This window comes from Dermacentor andersoni, chromosome 9, assembly GCF_023375885.2.
Source record: "Dermacentor andersoni chromosome 9, qqDerAnde1_hic_scaffold, whole genome shotgun sequence".
Lineage (NCBI taxonomy): Eukaryota > Metazoa > Arthropoda > Arachnida > Ixodida > Ixodidae > Dermacentor > Dermacentor andersoni.
The window spans coordinates 14,531,778-14,549,976 of record NC_092822.1 but is presented as its reverse complement, the minus strand read 5'-3'; the positions used below and the strand labels follow the sequence as shown (position 1 = coordinate 14,549,976).

Below are 18,199 nucleotides of genomic sequence, written 5' to 3'. Positions count from 1 at the left end.
CAATTTGACAGTAGGATCTCAACTAGCTTAAAGAAGCAAGACATGCAAGATTCCTAATGTATGAATAACTGTAACATGTATATTCGGTTACATTATTTCTGTATCCGGCTCGCAATACGTCGTCTGCAGCACGTACAATACATTTCACGTCCCACACTGAATGCGGCTGTGTCCCTAATACGGCCTACTCGATTTTATTTTTCTTGAGGGCAAAGGGCTTTAGAGCGGGCCTCTATGAAAACGCTCCGATAGCCCATAAACATATTGCAGGGCTCTTTATGATAAGGAATTTATAATCCTTACGCATATTTCATAAAGCTTGCACTTGGCTAAATGGGTAAGGAGTTAAAGCAGCTAGTAATGACACGCTATGACGCTTTCTTTAGAGGTTGTGTGTTAAAAATTGATTAAAATCAATAGCATTGTAGCTCCTTTCAGGTGAGTTCTTTAAAAAAAGGGGGAATTACGTGTTTAAAATAAAGCAAGGTACAGGTGGCTGATTAAAAGTATCTGCTAATTACCTTTGTTATTACTACTTCGGGGCACCCATCGGAATTGCGAAATTGAAGCCCGGTAGTAGTGAAGCCATGCCTGCTTAGCAGAAATCCCAAGGTCAGCACTACTTTTTGAGACATTCGTGACTAAAATGCACTAAGCATACAATGGAATTCTAGTTATGTTCCTAAAACCCTTGTTCCAGCAGTTCGGGATGGTCTGAAGGGTAATGCCAATGCATTATTGAGCAGTTTCTGGGGACGGACTCGACGAAAGTAATGATAGTTTTAGACTTCTGCGAAGCAGGCGCTCTCTAAGAAAAATAAAAGAAAAGAACAAAGAAAAAGGAGTTACCTGTCGAAACCACGATCCGATTTCAAGGCACAGGGAGGCGGGATTCATTTTGACCGCCTGTGGTCCTTTAATGTGCACCGAAATATAGGTACTAGAGCGCTCTTGCATTTCGTCCCGTACAAAAACGGCCACCGCGGTGGGGATCGAATCTGCGAAGTCGTGGCCAGTAGCGCAGTGCCATGGGTATTGGCCTAACTCGGCGGGTGCACTATGCCTCACATTTAATTTCGTCATATCAGCATAGGCATTATAGGTAATAAATAAAACGCAATCTGTTAATCTTGTTAATTAGTGAAGCGGATATTGCAATTGTTTCAGCAGCATTCGATTTGCTGTGCTGGTAGCTGCATGAAAGACACAAATGGCAATGATTAACAACTGTGCATTTGTCAGCTGTTTATTATTCGCAAACGCACATAAAAAGCTATACTCCTGGAGAGAGTTCAGAATAGAGTGAGCAGTTTCATTTCAAAAAACTATAGTAACTAGTCAAGTGTAAGCCGAATAAAACCCGACATTTCGTTGCAAGCACTAAGTACTCACCGTGATACTTCCCTTCCAACATTACTTCGTAGATTCCTTGACACAGTTGGCCTACCCTTATGAAACCTGAGAAAAAAAGCATTCTCGATGTCACAAAGACTGCACAATCAGTTCAGCTGCACCCAAATTTCGGGCAATACACACACTTTTAATTTTTCAGCTTTGCCCCGTGTGGTCCGTTTATGGATCGCTCTCCCAGATAACATCGCTTGCCACAACAAACGCAGTGGACTTCGCATTCTTCTAATCGATCAATAGGCCGTTTCAACCGTTTAACACGCCCTGCCTTTTCTTTTCTTTCCTGCATTTCTCTACAAGCTAATAAAAGAATTTCAGTGATCCAAAATTTTTTTTACTATATGTATTACTGTATGCAGGCAAACTGTTTACAGTGTTATCATCTTAATATGGTATTGTGTTTACTGTTTTTAATGTTATTGCTCTTGATATTTGCTAATAGCGTACTAATGTTCCATACCGCTGCGCTGCGTGAATATTAGTTTCATTGTGCTGATGCTTTTTTGCTTCCTAATACCTTACGAATGTGTTAACCTATTTCCCTTCTTACACAATGCCTTCTCGAAGGCCTGTAAGGTAGTTGTAAATAAATAAATAAATATGATAAGAAAGTGTTCCAGTGGGAAAGAAAAGCGTGCACAAAAGAAGTTTAAACAAGTAATATGGGCACTGTAGCTTTCGAAAAAAATGGCTTTCTCTATTTTCTGACAGTAATTGTTTTGCACTGAACTTTTCCTGTACATTTGTCAAGCGCTTGCGAACAATAAACAGTTGACAGTTATGAGTATTCTCCACCTTGTCTTTTTTTTCTCTTTTTTTATGTCTTTTCTGCAAAAATCAGCTCAGTGAACCGAATTATGTTTTACCGACAATCCACCTTTAAAGCATCTTCGGGAAAGTAATGTGCGCCGCATCAAGTAGTTCACATGAACAGGCCAGATCCCGTCATATGCAATTTGTAATAAGTACAATGCGAACTGAAAAAATGCACGTCATAGTACACATGCATAATCTTATAACTTACGGAGAATTGTATATAAAGCAAGCAATTGTTTTGCATAGGCGAGTACACCTTCTTAACGGTATTAATATATTTTCCTGTGAAACAAGCTATTTACTCACAAACTGCTTTAAGTGGAGGCGTGAGCTCGGGGGCTCATACCTAAATATACGGGAACGGAGAGAGAGTTTTTCACGGCAAGCACTGCACTGGATTGGACGAGACTTAGTTGCATTTAATAAGAAAAAAATTATAGCTTATAGTGACTGTAGGATGCGGATTTTTTATTTAGGCTCTTATTCGTTTTGGAAAATATCTTTGAATACTGCAAAATATTAAAACCAACTCAGCTATCAAATTTACGACTGTGTAGCTCATAAATGAAAACAATATCACAATTATATAAACTACACAAATACTAGGTATAACGCAGAATCAGTTGATACAGCGCTTTGAAATGTGCTACTAAGTTGGGTAGGTGAATTTTAATATCCTTCTTAACATTGCGACTATTCAGCGTAAGCTCCCAATTAAAAATCATATTCCGAGCTTTTACGGGCCAAAACCAGGACACGGTTACGAGGCACGCCGTAATGAGGGACTCCAGATTAATTTTGACAAGCTGTAATTTTTGAACGCTCACACAATGCGTGGTACACGGGCGTTTCGACGCGTACATGGGCATTGGGCTAAATGGGACCACCGTGGCCTGGATTTCGCTCCGTGACCTCGGTCTTCGCAGCGCCATGCCGTAGCCAGTATGCCACCACGGTGGGTGTACATCTCTACTTAAACTTGTGCGCTTTAGATACTTGCAAGCGTGCAGTTTACTGAACTGCGATATGTCTCGTCGTTGTAGAGTTGCGAATTTGAGAACTTCGCGCTTCAACTTTTTTGAAAATTGTCATATTTGGGAAAATAAATAATATACAGGTTTGCTTCCAGGAGCTACTTGAACGAGTCAATAGAAGTTAGCGGACTTTCGCAAATGTAATAAATTCTATCCAAATCGGTCCAGCGATTGACTCACGAAATTATTTCTGCGCTTTACATTTATCGAAATAGGTAAATCCGAGTTGGCCCTATAAGCTACAGCTTCCTTTTAAGTGTGAGCAGATCGTTGATTTCTTCTTTTGTTGGATGCCCGACCTAGCCTGAGAAAGTCTTTGTTGCTGAGCTAGATTGCCCATACTTATTACGGTGGAAAACACCTTAAAAAAAACCTGTGCGTTCTTACCGATTCGTATCTTCACATGCTTTTCGGGTCTCTTCCACTATAATTAGTTGGTGGAAGCACCGCGCAGTTTCTCTGGAACGGACACATCCGTATAGTTACGGGAACTGATGACGTCGGAAACAGCAACAAAAGGTTCCAGTTCTTTTCCTTGCGCTTTTGTAGCTTGAATTTATTTCTCGTGTCACGCACGTGCAAGTCTGCAACGCATATATATCAGAATTTTTCGATGCCTTCTTCATCCACGGTTATTGTTTGGCTAGCGGGAGAATATACTTTACTGAAAAGTGGTCCGGCAGTTTTCCTTCTTGGTTGGTTTGATAAATGTATTTACTTAAGCCGGTATTACCGCTTCTCACTTCTATTTCGAGGATCTCTGCACAGAGAGCTATTCGTGCGTTTCCGCATATTTTCAAATACACCATCCTCAGTAACCGTTCGCAGACTTCTTGTGGAACTTCGTGCGCGTGCAAATTTGTGCGTAACTTTCACTCTCTACGTCATTTTTCTCTTTCGGTTCCTCTTTCCCCTACCCCCCAAGTAAGGTGCAGAAAACCAGACGCCCGTTCTGCTGACATCCATACTTTCACTCCCTGCGAGTGAAAAAAATAAGTAGGTAGATTTCAGAAGCACGTTATAGACATCATTTTCGTGTAAAGCAAGCTTTCCTTGCTCTACCTCATATGGTCTCTGATTATGAAAGATTCCGTCGTGCGACGTAATACGGCTCCACTGCAAGTACTTGTAAAGCGCATCCGTAACTGTATGGGGGCCAGTGTTCATTACAACTCCACAGATTTAGATACTCCCACGAGTGTAGGGGATATCATTACCGTGACGTGCGTTCACACACAAACTAAGTGAATTTGTGCATACAGTCGTGCCCTCAATGATGACAGTGATGACAAAGCGTAGCTTCTGACTGGCTATCCTTATTATCGATAGCTCATTACAGTGACTGTCATACTGGCATTGCGTTTAATTGTAAAGGATGTGAGTATCGCAAAATACGTTTAAACAGCCCAAAGCAGTGCCATAAGAATCACGCACGACCTAAGTGTCCGCATCGTCGTACGCCTGGCATCTGAGGATCCACGAATGTTGGCGTGCTGAGAGCGTCTACTCTGCGCCGTCGGAGGGGGCAGCCGTTTCTCGTTTCATTCTTTTCTGCCTAACAGAGCTAGAAAGAAGACCTACAAGGAAAGCAAGAAAGAGAGGGGGAGAAAGACAGAAATACGGAGGGAAGGCTGTGGCTTCAACTTTCAGTACGGGGTGGGTGTGACTGCTGGGTTGTTTACTGCAAGTGCCTCACACGCTTCGAACGCAAGCGTCTCGGACCTGGCCACAACACCGAAGAGACGATCCGTCTTGTACCAGTTACCCGTTCCACTGCACCTGGCACTTTGTGTGCGTGCGTGCGTGCGTGCGTTTTCTTTACTTTTCTTAGTACTGCGGCGCTTCTGTAAGGGGCGCAGGCATGAGGTCATCAGCGAAAGGCGAAGGCGCATGCGTAGGCACCGGGAATTACGCGAATAGTAGTAACATTCATATATATGTCGAGACTCTCTGCATCCGTGCCAACAAAGATAACAGAAACGAGGTGACATATTCTGTAACCCTACAATGTCGCGGCCCAATTTTTCGTAATTACATGGACTTTGCCTCAACGTGTTATCACTGTCTTTACTCAACAATAAAATATAACAAAACATAGACGTTTCGCCACCTACGCGAGTGGCATCATCAGCACGCAAATGACAACAAATGAGAAAATACATCCTGTTTATGTATGATAGGACTTTGGCCGCCATTCCTGGCTACTAAACTTGGAAATTTCGGGTTTGTGCCGTAAATCATCTCAGTTAGGCCTCAAAAGCTTCGTGTTTTACCATTTCTGCCGTTTCGAAACAGTGCAGCCATTTTTAGCCTTTTATGTGGCCCTTGAGTCACGCGTACTCTTCATGGAGTTCTAGTCCGTGGGATGCATCAGTCTGCCTACGCACTCAGACACGTTTATTTGAGCTGCCATTGTTTTCGGCCGCATTTTTTCCACTGCATACTTTTTAGAAACTAGTTCTTGAAATGTCGGCAGGTTTGCGCAAGTGGTTCACTTGAGTGGTTGGAGCGACAATGAATTCCACTCTTAAATTGATTGCAGAAAAAGATAACTGCGTTTATGGCTGTTCGTTCTTGCAAATATTGGGATTGATGAGTGAGTGTGGCTTCGACGGGTTCGTCGATTCCTAAGACGTATCAGGGACCATTAAATTATGTTTACCTAACAGAATATTGCGAAGAAATGTAATACGACTAACTTAACGTCGTCGAACTTCCAGCGTAAGTATATTTTTTTGAAATTAAATCAAATGGCGAGTCCTCTCTTGTGTAACTACCAAAGATGACCCTAGTCGCCATTCTATTAATGCGTTCAAGTTTTATTATACTTTTCTTAGTAGGTGCGTCCCACGTAAGGAAAGCATATTCCAATTTGCACTTTAAGCGTCCATTATATGCAATAAGCTTAAGATTTGCGGGTACTCTTCTCAGTTTTCGTTTTCAATACCATAATTTACGCAGGGCAGTCGCACAAATGTTTGATATGAGGGTAGTCCAGCTTAAGTTATTAGCGATAGTCACGCTGTTGTATTGGCATTTGCCTACTTGTGAAATGTGTTAGGCACATGTAGTAACCCTTTCACCACTCTTGAATAGCGGAAACATCACTCTGCAATGGGTCATGGTCGCGTTGGGATGAAATTATTTTGAATATGATGTAGTCCTCAGCGAAGAGCATCATTGTAATATCATCAGGAACTGCAGACACTAAGTCATATATATAAATTAAAAGCAACAAAGGCACCTGCACAATTCCTTGAGGGACACCCGAGGGAACGTTCAGTGCATCAGCTGGTGAAGAACCATTTTGTACATACAGAAGAAAACTCATGCGCACATTTGATAAGTTGCGTTATGGATGACATCCCCCTTGTAAATACGTGTTGGCAGGGTGATACGAGATTATGTTCGGAAAAGAAATAATTTATGTAGGAGAGATGGTGCATTCGAGGAACTTGCAACATCTGCATGTAAGTGAAACGGGGCGATAGTCACAAACTGATAATCGTCACTTTTTCTAAAAATAAAATAGCACAACACGAGCCCTCTTACATGAAAAGGTTACTACCCCACTAAACAACGGTAGTGAAAAAGTGTGCGTTAGAAATTCAGAGATTTGTTCAACATAACACTTTAGAAAAGCATAACGGAGCCCATCGGTGCCAGAAGATTTCTTGACGTCAAGTTAAGAAGCACTGCTAAAAACTTGGAGGACGCTTAAGCTTCGCCTTTAAGAGTAGAACGCCAATGGCATTCAAAGATCCCAGTCTGCTGCTCACGCTTCCCGGCAATCGCAGCTTATGTAACCTTAACGTTAAGCGGGAAACACTGGTGGCAAACGCAATGCACGAAGGTGAGCTGTCTGGTAGAAACGCAGCGTCTTGCGTGGGCCGATCCCAGAGGTAGTGCGCAGCGGCGCCCAAAACTTTACATCCCTTTCAGGTTTCTGTTATTTCTTCGCACTTTCGCAATCCGGAGTCCCCCACTACGGCGTGCCTCAAGTTCGAATCGTGGTCTTGGCACGTAAAACCCTAGAATTCAACAGAAAATATAATGTCTAGAATAATGTTATGCGAGCGAGACGAGCCATAACCTAAACTATTACACTAACGTTTTGGCAAATTAAAACCCCCTGTCATTATTACGTTTGTACCCCATAACTTTAAGACACCGTCATGAAACTTGTTCATAAACAATTGACCTGCATCAAGAGGACGGCCCACGGCGCAAAGGAAGAAAAAAACCTTAGGGTGTCCAGAGAAACCGTTAAAAATAACCTTTCATGCCAAAGGATCTGATCAACTTATTTAACTTCTATGCCACGTTTTACGATCCAGAAAACTTATGTCTATTCTATAGCAGCTGATAACCTGGTGGCACAACATCATCATCACCTGTCTGATCATGTAGCGACGTTTCAGCGACTACACAAAAACATGGGTCATGCAAAAATAGAATGTCCTCAATTAGTTCATCTGTTTTATTTACAACACTTCTCGTGTTTAAGCACAGATGTCGGAGTTCCAAAAGTGCTGAATGCTATTTTTGAACTCATAACTTGTTTTGCTTTCGATATCATTTTCCGTGAATTCCACGCATCGTCCCCCACGAAAAATTTACCAGTCTACCTGCGGTTTATTGCGGGAAAGCAAAATTTTCTTGCGAGCACCTTTCTCGGACTTCCCGCTTTACCACAGTAGCTTACGCTTGGGCGAAGTAGTGCTGTAGTCGTTCTCTATTCGTATACTTGAGCTTTTCAGCTTCACAGACGCAGTGCTAACAATACAGACCATATACTTTCGAGGCTGATGCAAACTCGTAGTAGTTGGGCGCGGCTTCAACGTTGTCGGCCCACTTTTGTTGCACATAATTCTCGAAATTCGCCAGAGAAATTCGCCTACTTGCGCGCAAGAAGTCCCAAGAACTCTGGGTTTCAAGCGGCTTAAATTGCAGATTACGTAAACTGGACCCCACGCTACGGCTACAACTGCCATCTAGCCTGTCCCGCGGCGAAGCAACCTTGTTGTGTCGCTTGTGGCTGGGAGTGGCATTCACGAACGCATACTCCTACCGTATGGGAATGGCCGAGAGCCCCATGTGCGACTCCTGTGGATGCGAGGAGACCATCGAGCACCTATTGTGTACCTGCCCTCGCTACGATGTCCAACGCCTCTCTCTGCGGGCAACTTTACGCAGACTGGACTCGAGACCGTTCACCGAGTCAAAGATACTCGGACCGTGGCCACACCCGTCACTGGCTCGAAAAGCGATTCATGCACTAGTGCGGTACTTGAAGTGCACAGGCTTAACAGACCGTTTGTAGTGTCCTTGTGTATGGTGTCCCTCCCACATGTACTCAGTGCTTACTCTCTCCCTTTCTCTCCCTTTCTCCCTCTTTCTATGCCCCTTTCCCCCACCCCCAGTGTAGGGTAGCAAACCGGATGCTGTTCTGGTTGACCTCCCTGCCTTTCCTACCCTTGTTTTCTCTCTCTCTCTCTCTCTCTCGAAATAGTTTCTACTATTCGAGCATTCAAATGTCTCGGCATGCGCGTGGTTTTCCAAGCTCTCCACTGTGGTGATTCTCGCCACCAACGCCGTCGTTGGGCTGTCTTGCTACTGACGGCGCATGCGAGGGTCGCGCGCGCAAGGCTAGACGACCAAGAAGAGCACGGCCGCTCGATAAGCTAGCTCTCGGGGACGCGACGCGTCGGTTTCCACGGGCGACGGCGTTCGAAGCGCGTTCCTCGCGCATATTCTATGCCGATCCCGGACAACAGACCCCGACTGGTAGCGCCGCGGCGAATGACAGCGTTTTCGGTGCACGAGGCAGGCCGCACCTTTCTTTTTTATCCAGCGGCCGTGCCATAAGACATGTGGAGTGCGTTTGGCCATAGAGAAAGAAAAGAAAGTCTTTTTCTTTCTTTATGTTTGGCTGCAAAAATGACGAAGCGAAGTGGACGCGCCGCCAATGCTCCGATCTCGGTGGCAGAGCCAGCTGCTGGAATAAGCCTTGTGCGTTCTTTATGAGCTGCTGTTCTTTGCAGAAGGGTTGAAATCTGGGCCAGTTGGTACATACTTGAACGAGAAAACCAGTCAAAAACACAAGGGACAAGATAAGATGTTCACACCACAACGACATCTCATCTTGTCCCTTGTGTTTTTGACTGGTTTTCTCGTTCATGCTGTTCTTTCATTAGACAGATTTAGTTGGGCGTCGGCAACAGCTCTGCGTGCGCAGAAAAACCGCTTAGGGGACAGTGCGCAGTACGCAGGAGCACGCGTAGTCTCTTGCGTGCGCCCGCAGCTGTTCAAAAGCTGCGTAGCGTCCACTGCTGACTGTGCGGCCTTTGCAGGACATTCTTTTCGCGTGTGCACGAGAGCGCATTTTTTCATATTGCTCCGGCCGAAGATATGACTGCGGCTTGTGGATTGACTTAGTGGCGACTGATATTGGCTACACAGTTTCAGAAGCTGGTTTACGGCGGCGCTGGGTAGCACACTACCGGCTCCTGCTCATGCAAGTCAGCACTCGCCTTCTTAACTTCTGCGTCCGGCCGACTACTGCCGTTTCGGGCGCGCTCGCTTCGCTCCGTACGCACGGCCTCACGCGCTGCGTACTTCGTGGTCGCGGACGCCCAACTGTCTATTCTTATACCCCTGTCACACGAGCACTTTAAAGGCATTTGAAGAAAAAGACATCTCACACAAAGGAGTTGCATCCGCAGACACACGCCAAAGTTTAATCTCTTTTTCAGAAGCGGTCTTTTCCGAAACCGGAGATCACCGATCTCTTTTACGGCTGGAAAGGCGTAGCCTCCAACGCAGTGGGCACCAGTAATTATCATGCAATAAAGAAACGAAGCAAAAGTGCATTTTTATTTCAAGTGTACACATCACAAAAAAGGGTTTTGTCTTTCGTTGAACCTTAAGTAGGCGCAGTTTTGCACTTTTTGCACGGCACTCTCGTAAGCAGTTCGAAAATATCACGTGACGCTAACAGACGATGCAAATTCGCGCCATTTTCTGCGACCATGGCTACGGCGAGCGGTACCGACGAACAGCCTCCGGCACGCCAAAGAAAACCGCGGGTACAGTGGTCGGAGAGAGACACCTGGGCGTTAATCAAGTTATGGGAAGACAACCTGCCCTCGCTGCGTGCGCAGAAGCACAACGGAGGCGTTTACGATGGCATTGCACAAGCATTGACGAGCATGGGTGTACCTCGCACAAAGGCGCAAGTGCACAGCAAGATAGAGAACCTGGGACAGACCTACAGGTAAGACAAAGCACAGCAGTAAGCTGTGAGCGCTAAATTTACCTTGAAGCGGCTTCAGGCTGTGGTCGCAAGCTGCAAGCTCTCGTTTGTGGTGTCGCGACCTCAGCATCGAACGTTGTTTCCGTAGTAGGCAGCGACGGAACCCTAATCTAGCGGACGGAGCCGTAGTAACGAAGGTTTTAAGGCAGAGACCCTTCATTTCAGCTAGCGTCGAATTTTGCAGGGCTGAACTGCGCCCTGCACACACGAAAGTCGACGACGCGCTAAAGGCTGTTTCTGCAATTCCTTTACAGTGCGAGTCGGTCTGAGTAAACGCAAATTCGCCTTCACATGCGGCGAAGAATGACAACCCGCGCAGGTCGTCAATAGCATGATTTCGTTCGTCACAAGATAACGGGAACCTTAACTTATGGACAGGCGCATTTCACATTATATTGTACGCCTTCTCACGGCAACATATAATACGAAGCAGGAAGTCGTCTGCATGTTTTCATTTCTGCAGATGTGACTACGGTTTGCATTTTTCTCGGACCATGCGCAAGCGTTGTTCTCAGACAAGAAAACATGAGAAACTTTAAATTTTTTCGAGTAAAAAGGGTTACCTTCGCTTCTCAGGCTTTCTGTACCATCAAGTCGCGTTTGTATCTATCGGCAAACGTTTTGCTCTGTGTATATCTTTACATTTTGAGTATATAAAATTTTAGTTCTTTCGTTTTCTTATCCAGGAGCTGCCTGAAACACATGACAACAGGGTCATCACCGCCGAGCTGGCCATTCTTCTCCGAAGTCCATAGGTTTCTAGGATCCCTGCCTGTTCACGATACATCTTTAATGGAAGAGGCTGGGTGCAGCGAGAGCACAACAAGCAGCACTGCCTCCGTCGAAGAAGTAAGAAATGCATAGTGGAGACTATATATGCTTTATTACAGTCAACTAAATTTCAAGACATAATGTAGCATCAGCTGTGCTGCCAAGCCCATAATCTGCACAACCCTGCAGTGTAGCGGACTGCTCTTGTTAATACTGTGGTTCATTTCTGCTTGTGCTCACGCGCTGTTCATTTTGCAAGCTTGGCAGTGCGCTGTTTGGAGAATAAAAAAAATGCAGACTCTAAAATAAAAAAACGTGAATACATACACGCAAGGAGAGGCAGCTCTCTTGCAAGTAAAAACCCTGAACTAATTGTTTACCGCTTCACACATCAACTAATGTGGTCAATGTATTTCGGATCCCTTCTTCAAACGCAGCTGATCTTCGACATGCTTGATTCCGGCTCTGCTTCTTGTGAAGACGTCGCCGAAGATTGTTCACCTTCCGAGTCGCCAGTACAACAGGTTGAATCCAGGAACCTCGCAAGTGGCAGTTCCGAATGTGCCCGCAGGAAGAGAAGGCAACCGGCTGGCGACTTTCAAGAAAGGATGCTTGAGGAGCAGCGACGGCAGAGAGAGCAGTTTGCTGATGCGCACAAAATGGAAATGGATCTCCGTAAAGAGGGGCTCAAGTTGCAAGAGAAACTTGTAGATGCAATGTTGAAGTTTTTTAGTAAAAACTGACATGGTGTTCCACAATTGTTGCTGATTCTTGGGACTCTTGCGTTCAGTTCCTTCGCTTGTAATATTCCACAAGTGCTGTCCTGATGGCGGATGCATTTCCAATTTCAGCTTCTGTTCTGCGTGATGGCTGTGGAAATGTAGCATTGGACTGCTGCACCTCACTTAACCACTGTGGGTGGACACTGTCGTTGAAGTGCTCGCAAATGTTATTGAGCACGCAGCATGCTCGTATAGCCAAACGGGCATTGCCAACAGAACACTCCATTCTTTTCGCAATGAAACGGAACCGGGCCTTTAGCCTTCCGAATGCGTTTTCAACTATCCTCCTTGCTCCAGATAAATGACAGTTGAAATTCCTTTCAGCTTCACTGATGACAGTTCGGTGTCCAAATGGCTTCATGAGGTTTGGGGTTAGTGGAAATGCTTGATCGCATAATATTATCGGTGGGACTGCTGTGGTACCCACTGCGGCAACAGGTGCTTTGAAAAGGGGACTGTTGACAATCTTCGACAGCCGTGAAACACCAAACACATGTGCGTCGTGGCAGCGTCCTGGGGCACCGACATTGCAGTATCTGAATCGATACTTGTGGTCGACCAATGCTAGTAGGATAATACTGTGCCTGCAAGAAAAAACAAAGTGCAAAGTGAATAAAGGTTAGTGCAGCATGGCACTGCTGAGTTCACTGCCTTTAGTTACTGTGATGCGATTTTACAGTTTGCTTTTATTAATAGCTGTGAGTGCAGCTCGGATTACATTATTTCACATAATGCCACAACCGGTCGCTGTTAGCGTACTCTACATCGTATAGGAGTTGCAGTCCTGCGGAGAACTCTTTTCGTCGTCGCATTAAAATTGTCGCTGCTAAACACTGCAAGACTGCGAACCAAATTACGCGTTTTCTTAAGAGCTGCTGGTAAAATTGAATAACATTTTACTTAGCAATAAAATATGGGTCAGTCAGTTACTTTTTTTTACTACTATAAAAATGGGCCCAAACAGAACACTTACATGAAATAAGTTAAATCGTGGCCACTTACCAACCCTTGTAGTTGTAGTAGTCGGTGGCGTACTTCTTTGGAGGCGAAATAGGGAAATGGCAGCCATCAAGGGCACCGACAGCTTGAGGGAAATCGCACACGGCTTCGAACTCTTGGATGTGCCTAGGCATTTCCTCTTCAGTAATCATTCTGATCCAGTCACTTTCGAGCACAGAGACAACAGCTGCGCAAAACTCTCTGTAAATGACGTTGACGGATGAGCGCCCAACGCCGAAGAGGTTTGCCACAGTTCTATCTTCGGCAGAAGAGCACAATTTGTAGAGGCCAATGGCGACACGCTTTTCCGCAGTGATCGGGTCACGCATGTTGGTAACTTGTTTTTCGAGCACATGGCGCAGACTTTCCACGAGAAACCGGAACGTTGAGGGGTTCACTCGAAACGACTGCTTGAAGTTGTGGCCACCGAGGTGAGGCACAGTCTCCTCGAACCACTTTTCGTGGCGGATGAAAGCCCACGTCGATCGGTTGCAGACTCTCGTGGGAAGCGCCAAGGCATAAAATGTACACCCGTTGAGTAGCAACTGCCGCTTAATACGGTCTTTGACTGCCTTTGCGGCGTCTGCTTCGCTCTCTGCAGCAAGAATCCTTGCCAAAATGCATGCTATTTCGACTTTTTCCTTCGTGTCCGTGCAGTCCCCCATATTCTCGACCTCCATGTTGACTCCGATGTAAACAGTGGCCCAAGGTTGCTAGACGAACATGTAAAATTTGCTACTTCTGCGAAGACTCTTGAAGCTACCTTATTAAATCTTCTTTAATTTAACCTTTTCGAATAAACTGTATCTAAATTCACTAAAACAAGCATATTATAGTACGTTTCTAATTTCTATATTGAAATACGTTGGTTTATTCTAACTGGTTTTGTTTCAGAATCTAGCGCCATGCTTTCCATAGCGTGTTCGGAAGGAAACGATAAAAGGAGATCGCCCGCGCCGTGTGTCTGCAGCGCAACTCCTTTTAATTAGAGGTCTTTCAACTCGGTAAAGGACCGCTTAGGTAAAAGAGTTTTTGCGTGCTTGTGTGACAGAGGTATCACAGCAGAGGTTGGCATGATGAGTAATTCATGCTACTCCTCCACTCTTAACAAAACGGTACTTATAAACACACTGGCCAGCTAAACAAACAAACTAGCAAAAAAATACAAAGAAAGTATGTAATGAAGATAGCCCCGCTACAACAAAAAGCAGAGAAAGAAAATAATCATAAAAGGCAAATCAGGTACGAGATCACTAGCGCAGAGTTCACATACAAAGTTTATGCACTAGTGTTAGCGCAACGGGCAGTAAATGTCAAGGTAACGTTATGAAATGTTTCCGCTGGGTACTGACTGACATCATCTCCAGCAGCATCGAGGTGCGTCCCGTGCAACGCCACTGGCGGCGCTCCTATTCATTCGAGCGTTACGAGACGCCTGGTAGGCTGACAGGGCGCTGTTCCTCCAGCTCGGCAGTAGTTGTCCTGCGTGCAGTGTCTCGCCATGTCGTCACCGTGTAGGGTTTGGACACCGCCCGAGGAGTTCAGGCTACGCTAAACGCTGCTTAGAATGACAGAAAGCTGAGCTAGTTGGTAAGGATTCATTATGCAAAAAAGTGAGGCCTGCAGACAGGACACAAGAGAAAAGAAGTGGACAACGCGGCGTTCGTGTTGTCCACTTCTCTTCTCTTGTGTCCTGTCTGCACGCCTCACCTTTTGCTAAACTCTGCTATCGTTCTCAATGCTTCGTCTTTCGTGCGACACTGCTAGGTAGTATTTGTTGGGTTGCTGGCCTCAAAGGCTGCATAGAGGCGAAATGCAAAAAGCGTTTGTGTGCCCGTACTTGAGTGACGTGATAAAAAGCCCGCATGATCTAAATCATTCCGAGATTTTTCACTGCTGTGCCCCTCACAACCCTCTACAAATTTCTAGAACATAAAAGTTCATCGGTTCATCATATCTTTCCAACCTGAATGCTTCAGCTTTTCTTGTGCCTAAAGTTTATATACATATTTGCATCAAGAATTCAGGGAAAATCTGCAGGCGCAAAATAAACTACTGTTGCGGCCACGGAATGACGGAGGGCATCCTCACGCCAAATGTAAGCGAAACAGAAATAGGCATGAAGGTCTCGCTATTCTGAGCGGGATGAAAGGGGTGCACAGATAGGATGAAAGTGGGCACGATCAGGCCAAACTGAGCAAACCCGCATCCGAAGATGCAGACACGAACTACTACGAGACGCGTAAACACTTCTTTAGAGTCCCACCATTTCTGTTAGTTTTGAGTTAGAGACGCGGAGTTTGCGGGAAAACTTTCTCTGCTGCATGATCGAGCACCTTAGCGCAGTTTCGGGGAATAAAATTTGTGACATACTTGCCCTTGGAAGCCTCTAACTCGCCATTGAAAAACAGGTGGTAGTGACGTCAAAGGACAACAACAAGGACCCGAATATTTTCCAATTTCTTAGGGGACCACGTATAGCTTCCGGTCATTGGCACAAGCGAGCTTTTTTGCGCCATTGATTGACACTTCAAGGCACAACACCTGCAGTTTCACATGTGTGATATGAAAGTTGGGTTTGGTGTATAAAAATCTTATTGGTTTGCTCCTGAAAACAAAACACGGTCAAAATGGAGTCTTTTCTGTGAACTAGCGTTTATATTACCTGCATACTATCATTTCAGGAATGACAGAAGTAGCGTAGAAGAAAGGACAAAGAAGCTAGGAAAGCACTTGTATGATGGATGATGCTCATCAGCCTGCATTGTGTCGCGTGTTCCGATTTTTTTATGGTGCGCATTAAATAACACTGGAAAAGTTTTTTCTCGGACCAACGATATTATCATAAAACATGCGAATTCGCGTTAAGGAACTACCAAGCTGTAAAACAAAGGCATGTGCCTTTAAACAAAATTTGCTTCCTCTAGAGCAATTAATACTGACAATTTTTTCTAGTTTTTTACATGCATATAAAACAAAATTGCTAAACTCCCATACCTAAACCTGAACATTACATATTAGATGCAAAGTTGATATTAAAACGTCTCTCAGCAAGAAGAGGCAAACACGCTTTATGAGGCAATACTCTTAACCAAAGAGATGTGGAAGCTTGGAGAGAAACTCACAAAGCCTTTCGTCCGAAAAATGTGATTCCGATTGGCCATCTGCCATTGCTAATATGTCCAACACACAATTTCTTGGCACTCACCCTTACTAAAACTTCTGGCATAAAAAAAACAAAGCTTATCTGTAAATACGGACCCTGGCTTGCTAACCTGCTTGAAGGAATAAAAACATAGGTGTGAAAAAAATGATGAAAGGAAAGCGTGCGATAAGGTTGTTGGCAGCCATTCTTTCCCATCTATTTTTCTAATTGAGGAATTTCCGAGTAACTCAAACGCAGCAAGCTCGGTGGCTGCTGATGAGGTGGCACGAGATATCTTGGAGCGTCGTCGCAAAAGATACTGTCGGAATTACTACTGCATCTGCGTATATAGCTGGCAGTTATTAATTGGACCATCGATGTGGCCATGTAGGTAGCTTGGGACATTCAACTAGTTGTCATCGAGAAGCGTCCCAAGTGCTACAGCACATGGGGCTCGAGTAGGAGTGGGATTCAAAACTGATGGGGATGTTAACTGGTCAGTATTTGAGATAAACAAGAAACGTTTAGAGTGTTTGCGCAAGGAAAATAGGGAATAAATGAGGGCGGCAGCGTCACAGGCATAGGGTATGCATTAAGAGATGAGGCAGACATGCGCAAGATAGCAAGAAACAGGTACAGATTGCAATATGGTAAGACAAAAATGGGAAACCCACGAAAACGAAACCATACCTCTGTAACATTGATCTTACTGATGTACCCTAAAATTTCCTATTTAGAAAGTTTAATTATGAAAAATATATCAGTCAATCTCTTCTTAATATGTTTTCGACATATTAAGAGCACCCGGACAAGCCTTGGTGACTGATGGTGCTGACATATCGGCGTGTCCTTCAGTAAATTAGAACACGGTTATTTACGTTTTCATGAACCATTTAATTTTCTTGCTGTTAACCATTTGATCATGTAAGCGTCCAAGCCTTGCATACCAAAATAATTCAATGATGGCGTTGTCACCCTCTGCCGCCTCGCGCGTATTTTCAGACACGCAAGTCAGAAGAGAACATTTATTGCATCTGCTCGCGCTCTATTATGCAAGCTGTACAAATAAACGTCAGTTCTACTCACTTGTAATCGGTGTATATTGAGATATGAACTCAACTTCGTAAGCAAGATTACTAAAACGATTACTAAACTAAGTTGGATTACTAAACTAAGTAAAGATTACTAAACTAAGTTGAAAAGTGTGGTGTGTGGAACACCATCTAGTGGGACACCTCGGCTGATGATGCACTGAGGCATTGGTCTGTCTGCCGTGTATGCAAACAGTAATCTGTCCATCAAGTACCTGTATATCCAGTGAAGTGCAGAGTCTCGGAGCAATGCAGCCGTTGCCATGTAATGCTGGATTGCTGGCTGATAGAAGCCAAGAAAATGGTAACCTTGCAATGGGATCGCATCTTCCATTTAGGAGATGCGGGCAATAAAATTGCTGTGGTAATATAACAAAGAATTGCCAATAAAAGAAACATGACAAAGCTGGCAACATTTGATACTACGTGTCGAACATCAGTAACCAGAGAAGTCCTTAGGAGAAGAGGATGAAAGGACTAAGGGATGAAAGGTATCATGGCGAAGGGATGGGACTGTGTCAGAAGCCTAAAATTGTTGCAATAGTGACTGATGCAGGGCACCTCAGTTAATGCACGAACACTTCTACTGTTTCATCCTCGAAATAAATAAATAAAAAAATGCTTGGCGCATTGTATTGCAACCAATTTTCAGAAGGAACGTGTTTCTGCGAATGTTGGCGCTTAGGTGAACATCATTTAAAAACACTCGTCCTCGTCGTAGGCGTCCCTTCCTGTCTGTATTAACTGCTTCCCACCTTGTTGTATTTCGAGTGACACTACAGACACTGTGAGCCAGGCGCGACACACTTGCCTAAGGGGTGTGGTGAGCGAGTGGG

The 18,199-nt window shown here is 44.6% G+C and overlaps 2 protein-coding genes across 2 annotated transcripts; one reads left to right on the top strand and one right to left on the bottom strand.

Annotated features, from left to right (window-relative positions):
* Positions 1 to 9,914: 9,914 nt before the first annotated feature.
* Positions 9,915 to 12,104, top strand: LOC126527075 (uncharacterized). Its single transcript, XM_050174794.3, has 3 exons — positions 9,915 to 10,536; positions 11,262 to 11,424; positions 11,784 to 12,104. Exons 1-3 carry the CDS (start codon positions 10,292 to 10,294, stop codon positions 12,087 to 12,089), a joined length of 714 nt encoding a protein of 237 aa, XP_050030751.1. The 5' UTR covers positions 9,915 to 10,291; the 3' UTR covers positions 12,090 to 12,104.
* Positions 11,440 to 14,177, bottom strand: LOC126527074 (uncharacterized). The gene is made up of 2 exons (XM_050174793.2): positions 13,131 to 14,177; positions 11,440 to 12,712 (listed from the first exon to the last, which is right to left on the bottom strand). The coding sequence occupies exons 1-2, from the start codon at positions 13,805 to 13,807 to the stop codon at positions 12,133 to 12,135; spliced, it is 1,257 nt and encodes a 418-aa protein (XP_050030750.1). The 5' UTR covers positions 13,808 to 14,177; the 3' UTR covers positions 11,440 to 12,132.
* Positions 14,178 to 18,199: the final 4,022 nt, after the last annotated feature.